The sequence below is a fragment of the Cyprinodon tularosa genome, unplaced genomic scaffold, assembly GCF_016077235.1.
Source record: "Cyprinodon tularosa strain WSP-4 unplaced genomic scaffold, ASM1607723v1 ctg192, whole genome shotgun sequence".
In the NCBI taxonomy this organism is placed as follows: domain Eukaryota; kingdom Metazoa; phylum Chordata; class Actinopteri; order Cyprinodontiformes; family Cyprinodontidae; genus Cyprinodon; species Cyprinodon tularosa.
The window spans coordinates 733,732-753,356 of NW_024038688.1; the positions used below are offsets into that span (position 1 = coordinate 733,732).

At 35.0% G+C, this 19,625-nt stretch overlaps 2 protein-coding genes across 3 annotated transcripts; both read left to right on the plus strand.

Annotated features, from left to right (window-relative positions):
- The first annotated feature begins 915 nt into the window (after nt 1-915).
- Nucleotides 916-9,546, plus strand: LOC119782363 (phospholipase A and acyltransferase 4-like). Of its 2 annotated transcripts, none has more exons than XM_038283309.1 (6): nt 916-1,031; nt 2,877-2,945; nt 5,460-5,503; nt 6,542-6,650; nt 7,122-7,381; nt 7,504-9,546. In XM_038283309.1, the coding sequence occupies exons 2-6, from the start codon at nt 2,927-2,929 to the stop codon at nt 7,600-7,602; spliced, it is 531 nt and encodes a 176-aa protein (XP_038139237.1). In that variant the 5' UTR covers nt 916-1,031; nt 2,877-2,926; the 3' UTR covers nt 7,603-9,546. The 2 variants fall into 2 exon arrangements, with proteins under 2 accessions (XP_038139237.1, XP_038139238.1); XM_038283310.1 differs by having other exon boundaries at nt 992-1,031; nt 2,890-2,945.
- A 4,263-nt stretch (nt 9,547-13,809) lies between these two features.
- Nucleotides 13,810-19,375, plus strand: LOC119782361 (phospholipase A and acyltransferase 4-like). The gene is made up of 6 exons (XM_038283308.1): nt 13,810-13,953; nt 15,606-15,661; nt 16,817-16,860; nt 18,421-18,529; nt 18,802-19,061; nt 19,187-19,375. Exons 2-6 carry the CDS (start codon nt 15,643-15,645, stop codon nt 19,283-19,285), a joined length of 531 nt encoding a protein of 176 aa, XP_038139236.1. The 5' UTR covers nt 13,810-13,953; nt 15,606-15,642; the 3' UTR covers nt 19,286-19,375.
- The last annotated feature ends 250 nt before the right edge of the window (nt 19,376-19,625 follow it).

Below are 19,625 nucleotides of genomic sequence, written 5' to 3' on the forward strand. Positions count from 1 at the left end.
TGCCAGTAATCTTGATAAATTAGTTGTGATCTTAATTATGATCTTTTTTTTTCTGTGTTCTGTTTAAAGAAAGGGATATCTGTATCAGATCTTTGTTATCATTAACAGATGTTTACACCACAGAGAATGTCCTTTTTCAGCACTCGGAATTGTCTTGCCATTGAAATGTTAGACAGCAATTTATTCAATGCAATATCTCCCAAAGGAGATAAAATGTTCTTCCTTGCATATTTTTCTTTACTCGCACAGAAGGCATTGTGATTTTTAGCACTGGGAAAAATAAATCCAAAGTCAACTAAGCAATTATAATACTTATTTGATTCTAATTCAATATTATGTGAAGTACTATTATATATCCTACAGGGTAATATGTGCTTTACTTTAAAGAGCTGTTTAATTTATAAAAAACATATAGACTGTATTTAATGTATATGATGGATGCTAAGATATCCTGTATAGCTGGACTAATTTTTAATGACTTAACAAACAGGTTAATATAATGATAGCAGGGTGATTCCAATAATCGGTAATTTCTTCTCTCTCATATTTTTGTCAAAGACAGCAGTGTTTTGTCCGCTAGCCCTAATGGGCCCCACTGCAAACACTCGGTATGATCTAGGTGTCCACATCAGATCCAAACTATTCAGATGTCACAAACATATACAACCAGTATACGACCGTAATTCAGTGAAACTGATGAGGCAGGAGCAAGGAGATGAAAAGTTCACAAAATGTCAGGCAATACAGTTAAAAGAGGAAGTTTTGCACAGAAAAAAAAAGAAAAAAAAAACAAACACCAACAAATAGAAGCAACACAATCCTGATCTAAAGTGAATCAAACCCCAGCATGAGTAGAAGGAAGTAACAGAGGAGGTTCACGCCTGTTTAGACAAGCAAACATTATTCGTGTCCAAACACATCCTGACCGTCACAACCGGGAAATCGAAACCAATTTTATACCCTTACTAAGAAACTGTCCTTTGTCTCATTTACTTTATACTAATGTGAGGAGCACAGCCAGACTATCACAGGTAAGCCCCAACTAACTAATGTTTAACAGAATCAAGGAAAGTAAGAAAAACTAACCTAAAGAAAATCAACTATTTAACACCTTTTGTTATAATTGCTTAATTAAATGATTTATCGGTCAACACATTTGATTATGTTGCTGTACATAAGTTTATGTTGTTATTGTACTTCTGTATTAGTCCTCTTGTTTCGGTGCTTTAGGTCTCTAACTGAAATGTAAGGGACCCAGGTTCTATCCTGGCTGTATAAGGAAGGGCATCCGAGGAAAAAACTTTGCAAAGTCTTTAGGCGAGTTACATCGACTCGCTGTGGCAAGGGAGCAGCAGAAAGGACACACAAAAATTTTTAACCCTTTTTGGGATTTTATTATGAATATTGTATTTATGAATAATGATAAACTGTCAGCCTCCACATCTAACCCACTCTGAAATGAAACTGATTCTGTTTGTTTGACAAAATTTAAATAAGAGAGCCCAGTTGGAGCAAAAAAAAAAAACTAAAAATGACGAAAAATAATAAAACAGAAAAGAGGTAAGTAAAAATGGAAGAAATTCAAATTAGCTTTCCTACATAAACATAAACAAAATGTGCCTGATATTTATATCAATCTGTTGCTTTCAAAATAAAACATCTTGCTGATCTTATAAAATGTATTCAGCATTTGAAATGATAACTTTGTTAAGATTTTATTCAAAACAAGTGTTTAACTTTACTGTCCTCTTAGAAAACATATGTATTTGTGAATTCTGAGGACATAAATATTAATGTTTTTCCATCCGAACAAAGCATTAGAAACACCTCTTCCTTTCTTATATGTTAACTTTTAATGCATTCACTACTGTTAAATGGCTGACATTCGTGTTAACAGGTTTAGCTTTGATGTTAATGGCACATTTTTATTCAATTTTGGTGTTAAATTCCATTTAAAAGTTATGAAAGCAGCTGATTAGAACACATTTTTGTGCATAATGTTCAAGATTTCGAGGAATCTTTTAAATAGGAGTAAATATGAATTAGAGGTGTGTAACGACTATAATAATGAAGGTCATCTGGTTTCAGCCATTCAGATCCACAAAGAAAGAATAAACATTAAAGTTATGAGGTTTAGACAGAGCTGCCAGCTCAGCATTACAATGCAGGTCCTGGAACAGGTTATGCTGCATAGCATTGATTCAGGCCCTGCAGCAACAATTCACTCTTTTGTTTTTCTGGTTTTAGGTATAGAAAAAAACTTACAAAAGGAGAAAAGATCTGCAGCACAAGTTTAACTTTCAATTATTTCCATCTATGTTTCCAGTGACAGATAAAAAAGACAGAAGAAATACAATAGAAGCAAACATAACAATTAAAGAAAGATCATTTTCACAGAAAAAGTGGTTTCATTTTTTTATCCTCTGCATATTAACAAATTTAAAATTAACACATTTATTGTTCGTTACAGGTTTGTGAACACAAGAAATGCTAAACCTGCACCACAGTTAAGGGTCATTTCCAACAGTCAGAAACTCAAAGTTTTTTATTGTTTTACTACATCTACTTATCATTAACAGCTGGTCAAAACAGCTAAGTAATTTTATAAAAGTAAAAACCTCCCAGGTTTTTTTCTTGATGTTCTAGGACCAACTTGTTGTATTTAAGGCCAAGAAATATTTTGCAGAAATTGAAGAGAGGGATTTTTTTTTCTTTTACTTACAGTGACGAGAACAACGTTCTTGCAGTGAAGGACATTTCATTTCTAAGTCTGCATATCTCTATTATTGCAGCTACACAGAGATATTCAACTTTCTGGGGCAGTTTAACATGTTTTCTTTCAAACTCTTTATGTTTTCTCTCTCTATAATTTTCAGTGCTTTATTTCAGCTTCAGACGTCAGTTTCTTCTCCAATTCAGAGACATCATGGGAAGCTCATCTTCTAGTAAGTCCTTCATATTTTTGTTAGCTGGGTCGAGACATTTTGTCTCCTAAAATACCTAAAATCCATAAAAACTGAAAGTTCTTAGAATAAATCCATATGTCTATTCATCTCCTCCCCCTAACCTGTCGCACTCACCGTGGGGCTATTGCCTTTTTAAACTTTTAAATTATATTTTATTAAACTTTAAGGTATATATAACATCTAAAGTGACTTTATTTTAAACCATGGATCACTAAGGGCAAAGAAAATGCATGTAAATTGAAGAATCACCTTTATAAACTACACATTAACAAAAGAAACTGAATATAGATATAAGGCAAATGAATATTAACTGACAAATATAATAAGAACCAATAAGGATTATTATCAGAAATGACTTAAAACAGCGCAGATCCAATAGTTAAGAGACCTGGAAAATATTAAATGAAATTATCCGCAATTAGGAATGGAAATTAAATGCCACACAATCGAAAATACAAATTAAAGAATTAAATGTATTTAAGGATTTTTTATTGTAAATGTTGGGCCTGGTCTATCAAATAAGTCAAATTCTAGGGAAGCAAAAGCACCAAATGAGGAAACCACTAGACCAAATCCTAACTCAGTGTTTATTAGGAGGGTACATTAAACTGAAATAATACAAATAGTAAAAATATAAAAATAAACAGCCTACAAGGTCTGACCTAAATATGATGCTGGTTGAAAATATATTACACTGTATAGTTAGACTGTTCATATATATTTGTAATCAGTCCTTTATCACCAGTATATTTCCTAGCAGTGACTGCCATCAGTACACTTTTTACAGTTCTATCTGCCTACATTCACAATTTTTAAAAATCTTCTGAAGTCTGAAGAAAGGCTAAAGTATTTTTTTTTGTTTTCAGTTTCATGTTGATTCATGATTTTCTTTTATTTTCTAGTTTTATTGGGTTAATCCCTATTTTGTTGTGTTTTTAGATATATTTGAGTTTTAAGGCTTTTCTTTGTTGCCCTCTGTTGCCTTCTTTGTTAGTTCCCTTTTCCTTAGCTGTTTTCTAGAAGCCTCTGTTCTCACCTGCTCGTTATCTCCCAATCTGCTCGTTATCTCCCAATCTGCTCGTTATCTCCCAATCTGCTCATTAGTCCCGTCTTTGTGCAGTCAACCATAAATACTCTCCCTGTGCAGTTCCTCAGTGCTGGTTCCTCTTCTCTCCTCGGCTTCTTGAGCTTTTTTTCCTGATGTCTCCATGGTTCTGATTAGTTTGACATTTTAAGATGGATTTTTGAAACTGCAATAACTCACCTCTGCAGTTGGGTCCTCAACCCTGAACCAAACATTGACAGAAACAGACAATAAAAAATACACAGTTGGAATTTTCAGTGATTTAAGAAAAGCTTTTGACCATGGACCAAGTTGCTAGTAGAAAAATTTGAAAAAATTAGAGTCAGAGGCCCCGCACTTGCTTGGTTATTTAGTTATCTCAGTAACAGAAGTCAATTTGTACTTAGTAACAATATTGATTTTCCCCAAAAAATGTATCATACCTGGTGTTCGGCAAGGCTCCATATCAGGACCAAAATTGTTCATCATTTATTTTATATAAATGATTTCTGTGAAGTACTGAAAAAGTTGAAGTGTATATTGTTTGCTGATGATAAAAGTATTTACTGCTCAGATAAAGACTTAGATTAACTTCTGCTTAAAGTGAAAGAGTATTTATAACAATAAATAAATGGTTTGATACTAACAAATTATCACCGAATTTAACAAATAATTACATAAATTTAGCAAATCAGAAAATTAAACAACATCCCAAAATTAAAATTAATGATACGGAAATAGAAAGAATATGATGAAAGAATGTTAGGTATTATTCTTGTCATTAAATTAAGTAATCATAAATATTCTAAGGAAAAAAATATAAAAAACCAGTGCTTTATTGTGTATGTTGAAAAGATTTTTAAACCAAAGTTCCCTTTTCATTCTATACTTTTCTCTTGCTTTTCTATACCTCAGATATTTTGTGGAAATAATTATTACCCATTCTTTAATCTTACTTCATAAGCAGATTGTTAGAAATCAAAATGTTTTTTCATTAAACTAAATATATTAAAACTAAATGATGCTACAAAAAGCAGCAGATCAATCTTTCTCCACAAAACAGAAGTCTGTCAGACCTCTATGGACTGTCAGCCTTTATGGTAGATCACAGCATAGTTACCTTCAAATTTATGACAAAAACATTACATCAATAGTCTTATTGCCGACAGCAATAACAAAAATAAATGCAACCAAAAATAACCATTAATCATCATGGATGATGTGTGTGAGAATGTATTATTCTTATTAGTTGTTTTGTATCAGTTATTGTTATTTATTTCCTATATTGTGTGTAAATGGTGGGACAGTGATTTTTGTTTTTAAGCATATGCACTGATCGATGGCACTTTTTTAAAATTTCGTTGTTCTTGTGACAATGGCAATAAAGATAAATTGAATTGATTAATTGTGTATATAATGTGTACTTCCAGGTGCTAAAAGTCCAGAATATCAGGAGGGTGAAAATACAGATCTGGTTAGTAAATCATCTATTTTCTATCACCAAATGTCAGATATTTGGTTTAAAATATATATATATATTTTTATGGCAGAGACAGAAATCAGCCACCAGATTAAAATCTTAGTTTCATTTTTCTAATACTGGCAGCAGGATGTTTGGGTCATGAAGCTTTAGGTGGTGATTTGCTCATTCTGTGGCTGAGTGTCAAATGTTATTTTAGTACAGTTGCTGACCCCTTGAAAAATAAATAAGTGACCGCCAGAAATTACCTTCCAACCCTCCAAAGTGATAAATCTTCTCTTTCCATAAAGGCTTGATTTTATGCTGAAATTAAAAAGACATATAAAGTTCCTTCTTCCAAGGGGTGGTTGGCCACCTTAACTTGAAACTAGGAGATGATGTCAATCCCCCTGTCCCCATTATCTTAACAAATTTAGGGAAATATTAAATAATGAAAGAATCATGATAGATGGGGGAGTAAGACTGTTTTTTCCTCAGAGGCAGTTCTTGGTAAATCAAGATCTGCCAACATGCTGGACACAGAGAACCGCCAGTGAGGATTTACCATCTGGTACTGTACTGGAAGCATTGCTGATTTAATTGCTCATGTACTTCAACGCTCAGGATACAATCATTTGCAACATTCCTAAATCTAGAGTGATGTACCTTCTAGATGCAGAAAATGCCAAAGAGGCAGCCATTACCAACTGTAGGAAGTGACCCTGATTCAGTCACAAACATGTTGCACAACTGAACTAAGCTAGGAGCAATGCCATCTGGGAATTTAGAATTTTTTTTTTTTTTTTATGTAATCTGAACCAGATCTCATGCATAAGTGGTGATGGGTACTGTACCTGGGAATCCGTGTGGGTACCAAAGCTACCTATTTTCACTAGAAAACATGTTTTGATGTTTTGGTTACAGAATGAAAGCCTTATAACTTTTTACGTTTTTCATAGGATTGTCAGAAACTTTTTAGCTAGAGGTTTTATTTCCTGTTAACTTTATTGATTAAGAAGAACTTCATCTTTTATGTTTGGCCTTTAACCACAGAATGGAAAAGATCCAAAGCCTGGAGATCTGATTGAGATCTTCCGTGTCGGCTATAAGCACTGGGCTGTGTACATCGGCAGCGGATACGTCGTTCACTTTGTGGTAAATGGTGAGTCTTTCACTTATATTGTCTGTTATGTTTTAGTAAGTGAACAAAAAGCCAAAAGCAATGTATTTTATAAAGTATATTGTATATAAACCAGACATGGGCAATGTGGAGTCAACAAGTCATCTCCATGTCATTTATTTGTTCTACCCAGCCACTGAAGCAGGTGAATCCAATCTTCACCGTGAATTAACCTGTGCAGATTGGACTCACCTGGTTAATTGGCTGGGTAGATTAAATACATGACATGGAGATGACTTGTTGACTCCACATTGCCCATGTCTGATATAAACTGCTCTGCAGAAACTCTATGATGGTGGCCTGATTCAGAGCTGTCCTCCACCTGCTGACCTCTGGCTGAAATCATTTTGATTTATAGATTTAGGTCAAAAAAACTGAAACTGAATAAATTCTGGGATGTTTGCATGAATGGTTATTAAATCTTTAAGTATTTTTACACATTCGCCCGCCCAGGTTTATGCTGCAGCTCCAGCAGGGTGCCGGTACCAGGAGAGATGGGAGTTGTTATGAAAGAGAAGCTGCAGGAAGTGTTGAACGGTGACAGATGGAGAATCAACAACTACCTGGATAAAACATGCCAACCTCAAAAGATTTATGCCATTGTGAAGCAGGCCAGTGGATTCATTGGTGCTCGAATGCCGTACAACCTGGTTAGCTTTAACTGTGAACACTTTGCTAACGATCTACGCTATGGAAAGCGCACATCTCGACAGGTAGGTCAGAGGATGCTGAAGCATTGACAATTTAATCACGACATGCAGAAGCTAGTGTGATCTGGTCTTGTGAAGTTTTTACAGTTATGTCTTTGCTAAAAACTCAATGTCTCCCCCTACAGGTGATCCATGCTGGAGCAGGTGTGGGTGGAACCATGGCAGGCCTTATTATATTAGCTGGGACTGTGGTAGGAACCCTTATAGGACTTGGCAGAAGCTGAATGAGCAGAGATGTTCTTCAATTTTCAGATTTTCAGTGAATAAACTGTCATTGTTCTTTCATAAGAAACAGAAGATCATCACTACTTTTTTTCACATTTGCCAATTGTATAAAAGATGAAAACTATAATTTTTTTCATCATACAACACATACACACACACACACACACACACACACACACACACACACACACACACACACACACACACACACACAAAAACCCATCAATATACTCCTAGAGTGGAACACAATAAAAGTCTACATTTTACTGAAGGCAAAATCCTATATGAATCCTACATGTATGAATATTTACTTATAGTTATTATTCCTGTGTTCTCACGAAATGATTTGGCACGGATGGTTGAGGTCCTGTAAGATGGAGTTCAGGTGTTTCCAGATCCTAGTTGCTCCATGATAGAATTGAGAGATGGTGTCCTCAAACGGAAGCAAAATGAGGTTTAGCATTGTTCAGGTTTTTGAGCACAGTTGATGCCTTAAGGAAACAAAGGGAATCTGAAGTCATGCAGAGGTTGAAACTTTTCTTCTCAACTGGTAAATTGAATGGTTTCAATTAGCATTAAAGGACCTGGCAACTGACTAGCAAACAGTACAGAAGTGGACATTTTTACCCCAATAGAGTATTTCAAAGAATCAACCCTTATATGAAATTACATTTATATTTGAAAGGTGCAGATTTAAAACCATACAAGTTCTCTAATAGAAAGTTGAAAGATCCGTCACCAACCGGGCCTCCTATGAACTGTTTCTGTCTCTGTAGAAAAAAGCCATTTGAAACCAGAAGTTTCCGCATATTAACTTGACTAAAGAAGCATATTGACGGTGCAGGAACAAAGCATGACCCACATTCAGAAGGGTCATCAGGGCATATTTGATCCAGTACAGATTTTATTGTTTGCCAAGCATGCAGAAGTCTTTATTATTATCATAACTGAAGTTCACCGAGTTGTGGAATCTGAAACTGAAACCTATAATAATCACATTTATTATTATAGAATTACTTAATGACTTTAAGTGATTCATTTGCATGTTATTTTATCACATAGGTATTTAATTCATCAGAAAAAACCTAATATTTGGTACAGACACTGTTGGAATTCCAGATATCAAAATGTTCCTGTAGTCCTTGAGTTTTGCATAAACTGCAGCGAGGATGTTGGACCACTCCTAAATGCATATCTTCTCCAGATCCTTCAGATTTTGGGGCTGTCATTGGATAATATTGACCTCAGTTCCCTCCAAAGATTTTCCATTGTGTTCGGGTATGGAGATTGCCTAGGCCTCTCCAGGACCTTTAGAGCCTTTAATGGAGCCACTCCTTAGTTGTCCTGGATGTGTGCTTCAGGTTTCTGTCATGATGAGTCATCCAGTTGGTCTAATCTTCACCAACCTTAATGAGGGAAGGTTTGTTAGCTAAGATCCCCTGTCTCATCCCTCTCATCCTCTCTGTAACCCATCTCAGCCTTTTGCAGCTCAACTGTTTTATCTCTGATCTCCCTACACTGATCATTTGGTCTTGGCAATCATGGAGTGGATCAAGTTTCTTTATTCAGATATAGCGGACAACAGCAGGGCTTCTTAAAGAAGATTTAACAGGCCTGTGAGAGCCTGAGTTCTTACTATTTTTATATGTTCAAATGTTTATGTAATGCAATACAATTACTTAATAAAAATCATACATTGGGATTTTCTTGATTTTTAATCTTGATTATGTCACTCGTGATTGAAGAGCATAAATATAAAAGAAAATATAAATATATATAAAATATAAAAATGAAAATCTGTGAAATCAGCAGTGCATCAAATATTTGTACTCCTCATCGTAGTATCTGTACGTAGTACTTGATGTTGACATCATGGGTACCAATCATGGCCTGTTGACCTTTGCTAAATGTCTTCTCTTCTCTTTCAACCACATCTCTGTCAACCTGCTTTAAACTAAAGGCCAGAAGAATAAAAATAAATAAAAAGAAAATAACAGACATAAATTAACAGGTGTACCAAAATAAAACACTTCCCTACTCAGAGTCATTGACTTGTCTCTTTATCAATGTTTGATCAGTTTTTTTTTCATAAGGGGCTGCAGGAAACTCCTTTGTCTCCCGATGGGAGTCATGAATCCACAAGCCCAATGAGGCCCCACCAAGACCAGGAGGTGCCTCATTGGGCTTTTCAAACCCATCAGCAGCACACTCAGCCTATTGATGGAGGGAAAAACAGAGAAAATTTGCTATCAGGTCCAGAGGAAAACTGTTCTTAGGTTCATGATAATAACAATAAAAGAAAAACAGTTTGCAGAATTTATACAGAGGAAATATGAAAGTAAACAAGAGAAAAAGTTTTTTACCTAAAGACTGATTTTATTACCGGGTTGAGAACATTCAAGCAGAGAAATCCAGCTGTGGATGCAGTTTTTCTTTCACTGAAGCTGTAGATTTAGCTGACCTTATTTTTTCAAGTAATATTAGTTTTTCAGAACAGAATCTACTGAGGAACTACAGAATGTCTGCAATAAATGGTGACATTAATGAAAAGCTTGTGAGCCTGAAAGGCTTTCCTTAGAACACATGAAAAACTTTAGATAAAAATACTGAGGCTTGTTCATGTTTTCTACTCCTATTCTACTCTTATACTGTCATGAAACAGAACATATGGACTCAGTAATCAAGGTGAGACATTCAGTAGAAAGTTCAAAGCATTTATTAAAATAAAACAGACAGAATTGAAGTGGGCTGCTGAGGATCTGTGGACCTGCAGCGACTGCAGGAGGGGGTGCGAGGCATCGCCCAATCACTGACACTCTGCTTTAGGGAGAAACACAGGTCAAGCGGGCCGATCCACACAGGAACCGAGAGATCCGGGTTCCAGGATTCTATCAGAGCATGAAGGCAGGTTCAGAGTCCTGTGCGTTGAGCATGAAGCTCAGATAGAAACGTACATACGGTAGTAATATATAAACGTAATGCATGACATAATGTATTTCTATATACTTACATTTGGATTTTCAAATGTAATATTTCAAAATGAATTGTGATAATTTTATTTTTGAAAATATGTGAAATGTTGTTTTATTAAACTTTGGCATTAAGTGATTAAATAAACTGGCCTGGAAAAAAAGAAAATATTCAGTTTGGGTTATCTATTGATAACTTTACAAATGAGTCAAACATGCAGCTCTGACTATGAAATAAAAATACTAATAACTAATCTTTTTTGTTAACTCGGAATTAATTTTGGTCACTTATGCTGGGACATTTTAACAAATTGAGAAACTTGAGTTAAACTTTACCAAAAGCAACATTATTCATTAATTTTAAAATAATCTGAAATTTTTCTTTTTGAAATTTGCAATTTAAAAGAGATATTTTTCATAATTTGTTTGTTTGTTGCAGTTGAACCAGACTTGCAGAATGTCAGCAGCTGCAGCAGTAAGTCCACCAAGCAGCAGAAGAAACACAGACATAGTTCTTTATAATTTTTTTGCTAAGTTTAAATGCTTCATTCTGCTCACTTTGATGATGAAAGCCTCAGGATTTTAATCTGTAAATCATTGTTTTCCAGTCCAAGCTTTTCCCGTGCATTAATGTTTTGCAGACATATTTTCTGGACTTGTCTGTTTCCTTTGTTTTTCATGCACCTGAGATCAGAGGGATTCTGCTTGGACACAGTCTGAGAGGACTGCAGTCGCAAACTTGCTCCAGGAGATGCCGCTGTTCAGCACAGAGCAGGAACCAGACTGAATGCCCATCAGAGGACTTTTTACGGACAAGGCATTGGTTCTGATCAACACCCCAGATGTTCTTCGGTCCAGCATGTCTGAACACCAAGACTCCATGCTCCTGGTCCTGGTTCTGCTGGCTAAATACTTTACTGAAGAAGACAACCTGCAGCGGTGCAGAGTCCTGAAGCTGTTTGGTGACCAGTTGTTTGGTCACTCCCTGGTTCTTTTGTCAACAACTAAAACCAAAGGCTTAGACAGCAAGAAGAAGAGGCTGTACTCCTCCTTTAAGGACCTGATGAAAATGTGTAACTCCAGCTCACTGTGGATGAAAGACCTGAAGCATCAGCAGCCTTTTTCTTCTCTGGTTCACATTTTTATGGAGAATAATGGACGGCATGTCAAATGTTAAGCATGACACTAATGACTGCAGTCGAACCTTCCTGTGCTGGAAGAAGGTTTTCCTGGAACAAATAGTCAAATTCCAGTTACAGATGTTCATAGATAGATAGCATTAAGTTTTCCCTGATTTAAAAAAAAAATGTTCTCCAGGTTACTTTGGTATATTTTTTTTTACTAAAGGTAAAAAAAAATTCAAGTAGCTCTAAAATATCATCTGTGAAAGTTGACAAATATTTGAATTACAGTGGATGTAAATAGTAATTTCTTTAATTTGATAGTTGTTTATAAAGACGTTTTGTTTTCAGGCAACTTTTTACAATATTGAAAAATAATTAAATTAAGCTATGGAATAAGAAAGAGGAAACATTTTGGGGATTCTGGGTAACAAACTCAGGGGAGGGGGGGGGGGCGGTATCTCAGGGAGGTTTTCAGACTGAAAGTATAAATCTGTTTCTAAGTCATTTGCAACAGAAGTTTCTAAACATTAAATAAATGTAAGTACATATTATAGGGTTTCCCACAGAAACCTGGTTAAGCCAGATGTAGCCTACAGGACAGGAGGCCCAACGTGCTTCTGTTAAAAATGTTTAAAAACAGACAAAAAAAAAAAAAAAAAAAAAAAAAAAATATATATATATATATATATATATATATATATATATATATATATATATATATATATATATATATATATATATATTATTGACAATACTTCAACACAAACTATCTGCCTTAAAAAAGAACATTGTTAAACTAACAAAAAACTATTACAATAAATATTGTCTGCACTTTAGATGAGTCTATCTTGAGTCTATCCAGTCGACCAGGACTGTATTTCCTAGGATGTTGCAGTGAAATACAGAGTTACAGCCATGTAGGAACTTAACTTCCATCTAAAGACATACATACATACTACATAGAGATAACATGGAAATCTTGTAGCTGTTTTCTAGTGCGTGCATACCATTCATACTGGGATACTCCGGTTATTACAATTAATAATAGGCTAGGAAACTAGTTCCAATTCTAAAACAAAGTATTAGCTACATCAAAACAGGTGAAAGGGAAACTAGTTGATTCACTTTATATAGAAAATTGAAAGGTCAATGTAGAGCACACTGAGGGAGATGTTCCTGGAACTTCAGGGTTTAAGATGAGGTTATTAATGTAAACGCCATAATAATGAGATTGTTATTCAGCTAGTGTGAAAACAGAGGAATATCATTTTTTTTGCTCTTTAGGACACAGTCAGTTTGAGTGAAGATGGACTTCAAGCAACTCAATGTAGTTACCTCGACATGGACAGAAAGACAAAGCAGCTGGATCCAATGTTTGTTGAAGTGCAACAACTTAAAAACAAGTCATTATAACTGGCAGACAAAGTGGTGCAGACTCTGCCAAACCTTCTACTGCTCTCCAAGCCACCTCAGCAGCCCATAGCATTCTAGAATCTTCTTTTTAAGCTGCTTCATTTTGGTCCTGTTTGCATTTAAATCAAGTTGTGAACCATGTCCACCTCCTTCACCATTTCATCCCGCCTTCATCTTCCAGTCGGCCACCAGTTTCTTGTCCCTGAGCTGAAGAGCTCTGCAATCTAATAAAACCACCCATTCTATTCTATCATCATCAGCAGTGCAAAAAAAATTTATATTATATGTTGTGCATGTATTTTATTAGTAATAAGCTGTATAGCTGTTCAGGATTCACGTTTTAATTAACTTACAATTTAAAATACTCATAACAAGATAAATCAGTGTGGCTCAGTATTCTAAACCACTTTTAAAAATTTATTACAGAGCTTATTGTTTGGTTTTTTGACCCTTATGGGTTACCGTGAGCATAAATAACTACTGGGTCATCACACAGCTCCAAAGTAGAAATGTTTATTAAACTGATTTGGTTCGAACTTAAAAAGGAAAAGTTCACAAACAAATCAACCGGCAACGTTAAATATTTAGGAGGGGAAAAAAAACAGAACTAATAAAATCATGAACTTGATCTAAAGTAAATTAAAGCTCCACCAGGAGGAAGTAACCGAGGAGTATATCAGCCTCTCTCTGTTTAAACAGGCAAACATCTGCTATGTTGAATCACATCGTGACCTGAAGCTGAACTCGTCACAGGAACTGAAACCTGTTTTTATGTCTACTGTAGACACTTCCTTTGTTTCATACTTTTCTTTCCGATGTGAGCAGCGTAATTGGACTTTCTCAGGTAAGTTTAATCTAACTAACTAACTAACTAACTAACTAACTAACTAACTAACTAACTAACTAACTAACTAACTAACTAACTAACTAACTAACTATTTAAAAAAGAAATATTCTGGTTCATATTTCCTGATACCTGTTAAAAAAAAAACCCAACTGTTTACTGTAATCAGGCTTGTAAAGCATACCGGAAACTTTTCAAAAGAATCAAGGAACTTAGATAAAGCAATATACAAATATATTATTAAACATGTTTAAGTTTAAATGATCTATTGGTCACCACAGAAAAACTTTACACACATTTAAATAATAAACTTATTAATGTAACTTCAGTCTACATTTTTATTGTGCCTTTTTTTGAATTGTGCAATAAAAGCATGATTTCCAAAATATTTATATCCATCTGTTGCTTTTTGAGATAACATGTCTTTAAGTTTATTTATTAAATTGATTTAAATTCAAACTGATTATAAAAACATATTATCCTCCACTTTGTAAAAATTAAAGCAGAATCCCTCCTTAAAAACATAGTCTTCAACAGCTTAACAGATTTATTAGACATTTCTAATGACATAAATATTGAGGTTATTTCAATCAAACTAGTTATAAGAGACTTTTCTCTCAATCTTATATTTAAACTTTTAATGCATCCATTCCATAAATAGATTATTCATGTTTGCAGAAGTTGTTTGTAGCCTTGATGTTTAGCTCTTTTAATATATTTTGGTTTTAAATTCAATTTAAATGTTATACATTAGAAACACACTGTTATGTTTTTTTTCCCCATTTTTTTATGGTTTCAAAGACTTTTAACTGTTAAAGTTATCTAATGATTATACTAAGAAGCTGTTATCTCCACAAAGAGTAAACATTACAGTCATGAGGTGGAGGGATTATAAAGTTCAGCTTTATTAAACAGTTCCTGGAACAGCGTATACTGCAGCTCAGTATTGTTGCAGGACGTGCAGCAACGATCCACCAACGTTTTTGGTTATCTTTTATGTGGCATCAGAAAAAATTGCATAAGGAAAAAAAAAAGACATGCTGCAGTACATTGTGCTTTATCTGCAGCTTATTTCCATCTTTGTTTCTAGTGGCAGATACAAAATCGATCAAAAAGGAATACCGTGAAATAAATTGACTCCATGTCTGTTCAAGTTTATTACTAGAAATGCAAAATTTCTGGCACAGTTATTGGTTAAATTCAACAATCTGAAACTCAAAGTTTGTTTCATTGTTTCAGTACATCTATCATTAAGTACTGGTCAAAACAGTTCAGTCATTCAATGATCATCCAAGACAAACCTGCTGGATTTAAATATGAGAAATACTCTGCAAAAATTAAAGAGAGAGATTTGTTCTTTTACTTGCTGCTGCAAGAAACAGGACATTTCATACTTCACAAGAACTGAAGTGCAGAACTCTGAGCCAGTCTTCTCATCTCTCCCGAAGTGCAGCAGCACAGAGACTTCAAGTTTCTAAAACAACCTTTATGCCCAGAATAAGTCAGGTTATTTTGCTCTTGCAGATTTATTAGAGTAACTTTCTCCTTTGATCTCTATTGTCCTTTACTGTCATGATAAATTATGGTACAGTTTACCATCTTTCTGATAAACATTTTTCTTTCTTATTTCTCCATATAATCCACTGTTTCAGGTTTAGTCGTCAGTTTCTTCTCCTATTCAGAGACGTCATGGGAAGCTCATCATCCAGTGAGTCTTTCATATTCTTCTAGGTTTGGTTGAAACATTTTTCATATAAGGCAAAAAATCAAAATCTTAATTCACCCCAATGAGACCAAAATATATAAACTGAGATTTAAAACACATTTAAAACAGCTTCATCTTTAGAAGTATAAATTACATGCAAAGTTGATTTATTTCAAAGAACAGAAACACCGACCCGAGCAAAGAGCTGCCTGAGCTGGAATAAGATTCCAGATGTTTAGCAACAGCTTCTGCAGGTTTTGTTACCTGATGGCTCTGCAGCCTACATTCAGTTCCTCACTAATCACATGCTTTCTGTGCGGCACTACCAGAGATTAAGTGCAGATTATGCGCCTCATATAAAATCGATGGAAACAAATGGAAATCCAACAAAGGATGATAAATGCAACACAGTGAAACTCCTTAAGGATTTACAGTGGTTATAAGTGTAACCTGCCTCTGCGTTGTGTAATAATGCACCGTTAAATCACTCCAAGTCTGCCAATTATTGCCGTGTTTATTCTGAAAAGAGTGAAACAAAACTGTTTAGCAGCAAATAAAAACGTCAAGCCGACAACAAGCCACCTTCCTCCATTGCATTAACGAACAGTGTTGGGAAGGAGGAAGTGACGTCACAGGTTATACCCGCAAAAGTAAAACTATCTTTCCCAAAACTATTATACAGATTATTGTTCTTTAAAGTAATAATTTCAAGGTAAAACCAAAAGAGAATACATTAATAAAAATACAAGATGAAGGAATTTTGGTGGAATAAATTTTTTCTTCCATGTCACATAAGCATGATCTGCTTTATATACATTCTCTAAGTGGGTGACTTCACCACACAGGATGTAGCATTAGAGAGGGAGATGGTTGCTTGTAATGTTGAACACAGTAGCCAGTAGGTGCAAAGTTGCAGCATGTGGTGAAAAATGCTACACATTGATAATACAACCTACAGAACACAAAAAACTAAACAGAAAAACGTTAGAGAAGAAAGATGCGGTTATCAAGGAACATTGAAGAAAAAAGAAAAATACTGGACATTCAAAAAGCAGCAGGCTAGATAATACCACAGTGTACACCTGCAACATTTTAAAATATAAACATTAAAACAATAATCATGTATGAACTGTTTTATAAATATTTTTTTCCACCCAGGTGCTGAAAATCCGGAATATCAGGAGGGAGAAAACACAGATCTGGTTTGTAAATCATTGATTTTTATTACAGTGTCAGATGTTTGGTGTCTCTGAATATGTTTTTTTATGGGTCAGGGACATAAATCAGCCTGAATAAAACAAAACAATAAAACCACCCTTAGGGCCTGATCTTCAAAGAGTCCAATTGAAAGCTGATAAATTGCACATGAAATGTTCTACTTGTTGCAGGTGATCTACAAAGACTGTTGTGCAAGTTTTAAGCCCTGTAAACTGATAATGTTCCACCCATTAAAAATAGAAGGTTGTATGTTTTTATTACTAATGTAGGGTAATAAAAAGACAGTACTGTACTTTGTGCATGGTTATGGTTTATGAATTGAAGGAGAAAAAAAATTCCCAGTAGCAACAAGTGGGAAATTCACACTTTGACTCCACCAACATCATGCCTATTTGCAGGATTTTCTAATTTGATGTTTTTATAAGCATGCCACAATATTTAAGTTCTTTTTTTTTTTTTTTTTGGTTTAATTGTATATTCATATTTTCTGCTTTCCTGCTGCATTAACTTCTGTCAGCATTTGAAGATGTGTTTATTCATTAATAATATCTTATACTATTCTTATTTTCATTGATCCAAAACTGTTTAGATGTGCACAGATTATTTCTCCATCATCTGGCATTGTACAAATGCCTCCTTTGAGCCAACAATGATCACAGATATTTTTGTTTGTCAGTTTGCACCTGACTTTAACTTGGAAAATCACTTTACACATAGTAAATAATTACATTTCCATGTCCTCCACCCATTAATTTGGTTATGGTTTGGAAATAATAAAAAAAAGGCTTGAAAAAACTTTCTGATGAATTGCAAACGCAAATCACTTTGCACCTTCGCTGAAGATCTGCTGTGCATTTACAAACATGTTTGCACTGGATTTGAGATAGAAACCACCAGACGATCAGGGCCTTAGTTTGCTGCTTTGAACACTTGAGGCAGGATGTTTGAGCTATGTAGCTACTAATGGTGAATGGTTTCTATTCTTGATGCAGGTTGGTTTATTCTTACATCTCTCTTTCTGACTCTCAAACAAAATAAATCAGATTGTGTCTCCTCTTCCTTACTTTCAATGGGGTAAACTTTGAACTGCTGCAATGAATCCACAAAACCTTAACCTTGAAGATATCATTATGAGGTGGAAACGTTCATGGATGATCCTTGTCAAACTGGGAATAGAGACTTCGGAAAAAAGCAAAAAAAAAAAAAAAAAAAAAAAAAAAAAAAACACAAGTTTCTCCAATGTAGTAAATGGGTGAAGCTGTCCCTATCAAAAGCAAAACACATGAAGTTGTGAACATTAGTAAGTTACAGTCTTTTCTAATTGGTCAATTAAATGTTTTCAGGAAAACAGAAACATTTTTCTGTTGAGGTAATTATTTCTATAGAGTGGAAACTGTATCCCTTTATTATATAGAACAATAACAAATGCTCAAAAATAAAATTAGTTTGTAGATCCAAGGTTTTCACCGTTGACTGATTTTATTTGCTGTTAGTTTCATTGGTTAAAAACAACCACATCCTGTCTTTTTGGTCTTTAAACCTAGAATGGAAAAGATCCAAAGCCTGGAGATTTGATTGAGATCTTCCGTGTCGGCTATAAGCACTGGGCCGTGTACATCGGCAGCGGATACGTCGTTCACTTTGTGGTAAATGGTGAGTCTTTCACTTATATTATCTGTAATGTTTTAAAAAGTGAACAAACAACCCAAAGCAATGTATTTTATGAAATATATTGTATATAAACTGGTCTGCAGAAACTCTATGATGGTGGCCTGTTTCATAGCAGTCCTCCACCTGCTGACCTCTGGCTGAAATCATTTTGATTTATAGATTTAGGTCAAAAGAAGAGAAACCCATGAAGTTCTGGGATGTTTGCATGAATTGTTATTAAATCTTTAAGTATTTTTACACATTCGCCCGCCCAGGTTTGTGCTGCAGCTCCAGCAGGGTGCCGGTACCAGGAGAGATGGGAGTTGTGATGAAAGAGAAGCTGCAGGAAGTGTTGAAGGGTGACAGATGGAGAATCAACAACTACCTGGATAGAACATACAAGCCTGAACAGATTTATGCCATTGTGAAGCAGGCCAGTGGATTCATTGGTGCTCGACTGCCGTACAACCTGGTTAGCTTTAACTGTGAACACTTTGCTAACGAGCTGCGCTACGGAAAGCGTACATCTCGACAGGTAGGTCAGAGGTTGTTGAGGCATTGATAGTTTAATAATAGGTTGCAGAAGCTGGGGTGATATGGTGTGGGGAAGTTTTTAAAGGTATGATATCTTTGCTGAAAGCTCAATGTCTCCCCCTACAGGTGATCCATGCTGGAGTAGGTGTGGGTGGAACCATGGCGGGCCTTGTTATATTAGCTGGGACTGTGGTAGGAGCCCTGTTAGGCCTCGGCAGAAACTGACAGAGCAGAGATGTTAGTTTTTGAGAGAAAATGTTCAATAAATGAATCGATTCTTCATGACATAAAAGCAATAAATCATGATCTGTAAATTCTCACAGTATGTTATGCATTGTTATGTGTATTTGTGGTAGCCGAGTGGTAGATTTATTGAATAACAAACCGCAGTAACTTTGGGCAGGGTTTTAATAGAACAAGCCGATAAAGCTTAACAATAATTTGTTTAAAAAAATAAATAAATTTACTAAGAAGAGAAAATGCAGGGCAGCAATGAGCGGCAGAGTCAAGGGATAAGTCTGTTTTAAGCCGGGCATACACTATACGATTTTTTCCCTTTTCAGGC

Excerpts from the sequence above, each read along its gene's own strand:
- LOC119782363 (XM_038283309.1), top strand. Across the intron at positions 5,504-6,541 it reads AGGGTGAAAATACAGATCTG|AATGGAAAAGATCCAAAGCC; the intron begins GTTAGTAAATCA and ends CTTTAACCACAG. Across the intron at positions 6,651-7,121 it reads CGTTCACTTTGTGGTAAATG|GTTTATGCTGCAGCTCCAGC; the intron begins GTGAGTCTTTCA and ends TCGCCCGCCCAG.
- LOC119782361 (XM_038283308.1), top strand. Across the intron at positions 16,861-18,420 it reads AGGGAGAAAACACAGATCTG|AATGGAAAAGATCCAAAGCC; the intron begins GTTTGTAAATCA and ends CTTTAAACCTAG. Across the intron at positions 18,530-18,801 it reads CGTTCACTTTGTGGTAAATG|GTTTGTGCTGCAGCTCCAGC; the intron begins GTGAGTCTTTCA and ends TCGCCCGCCCAG.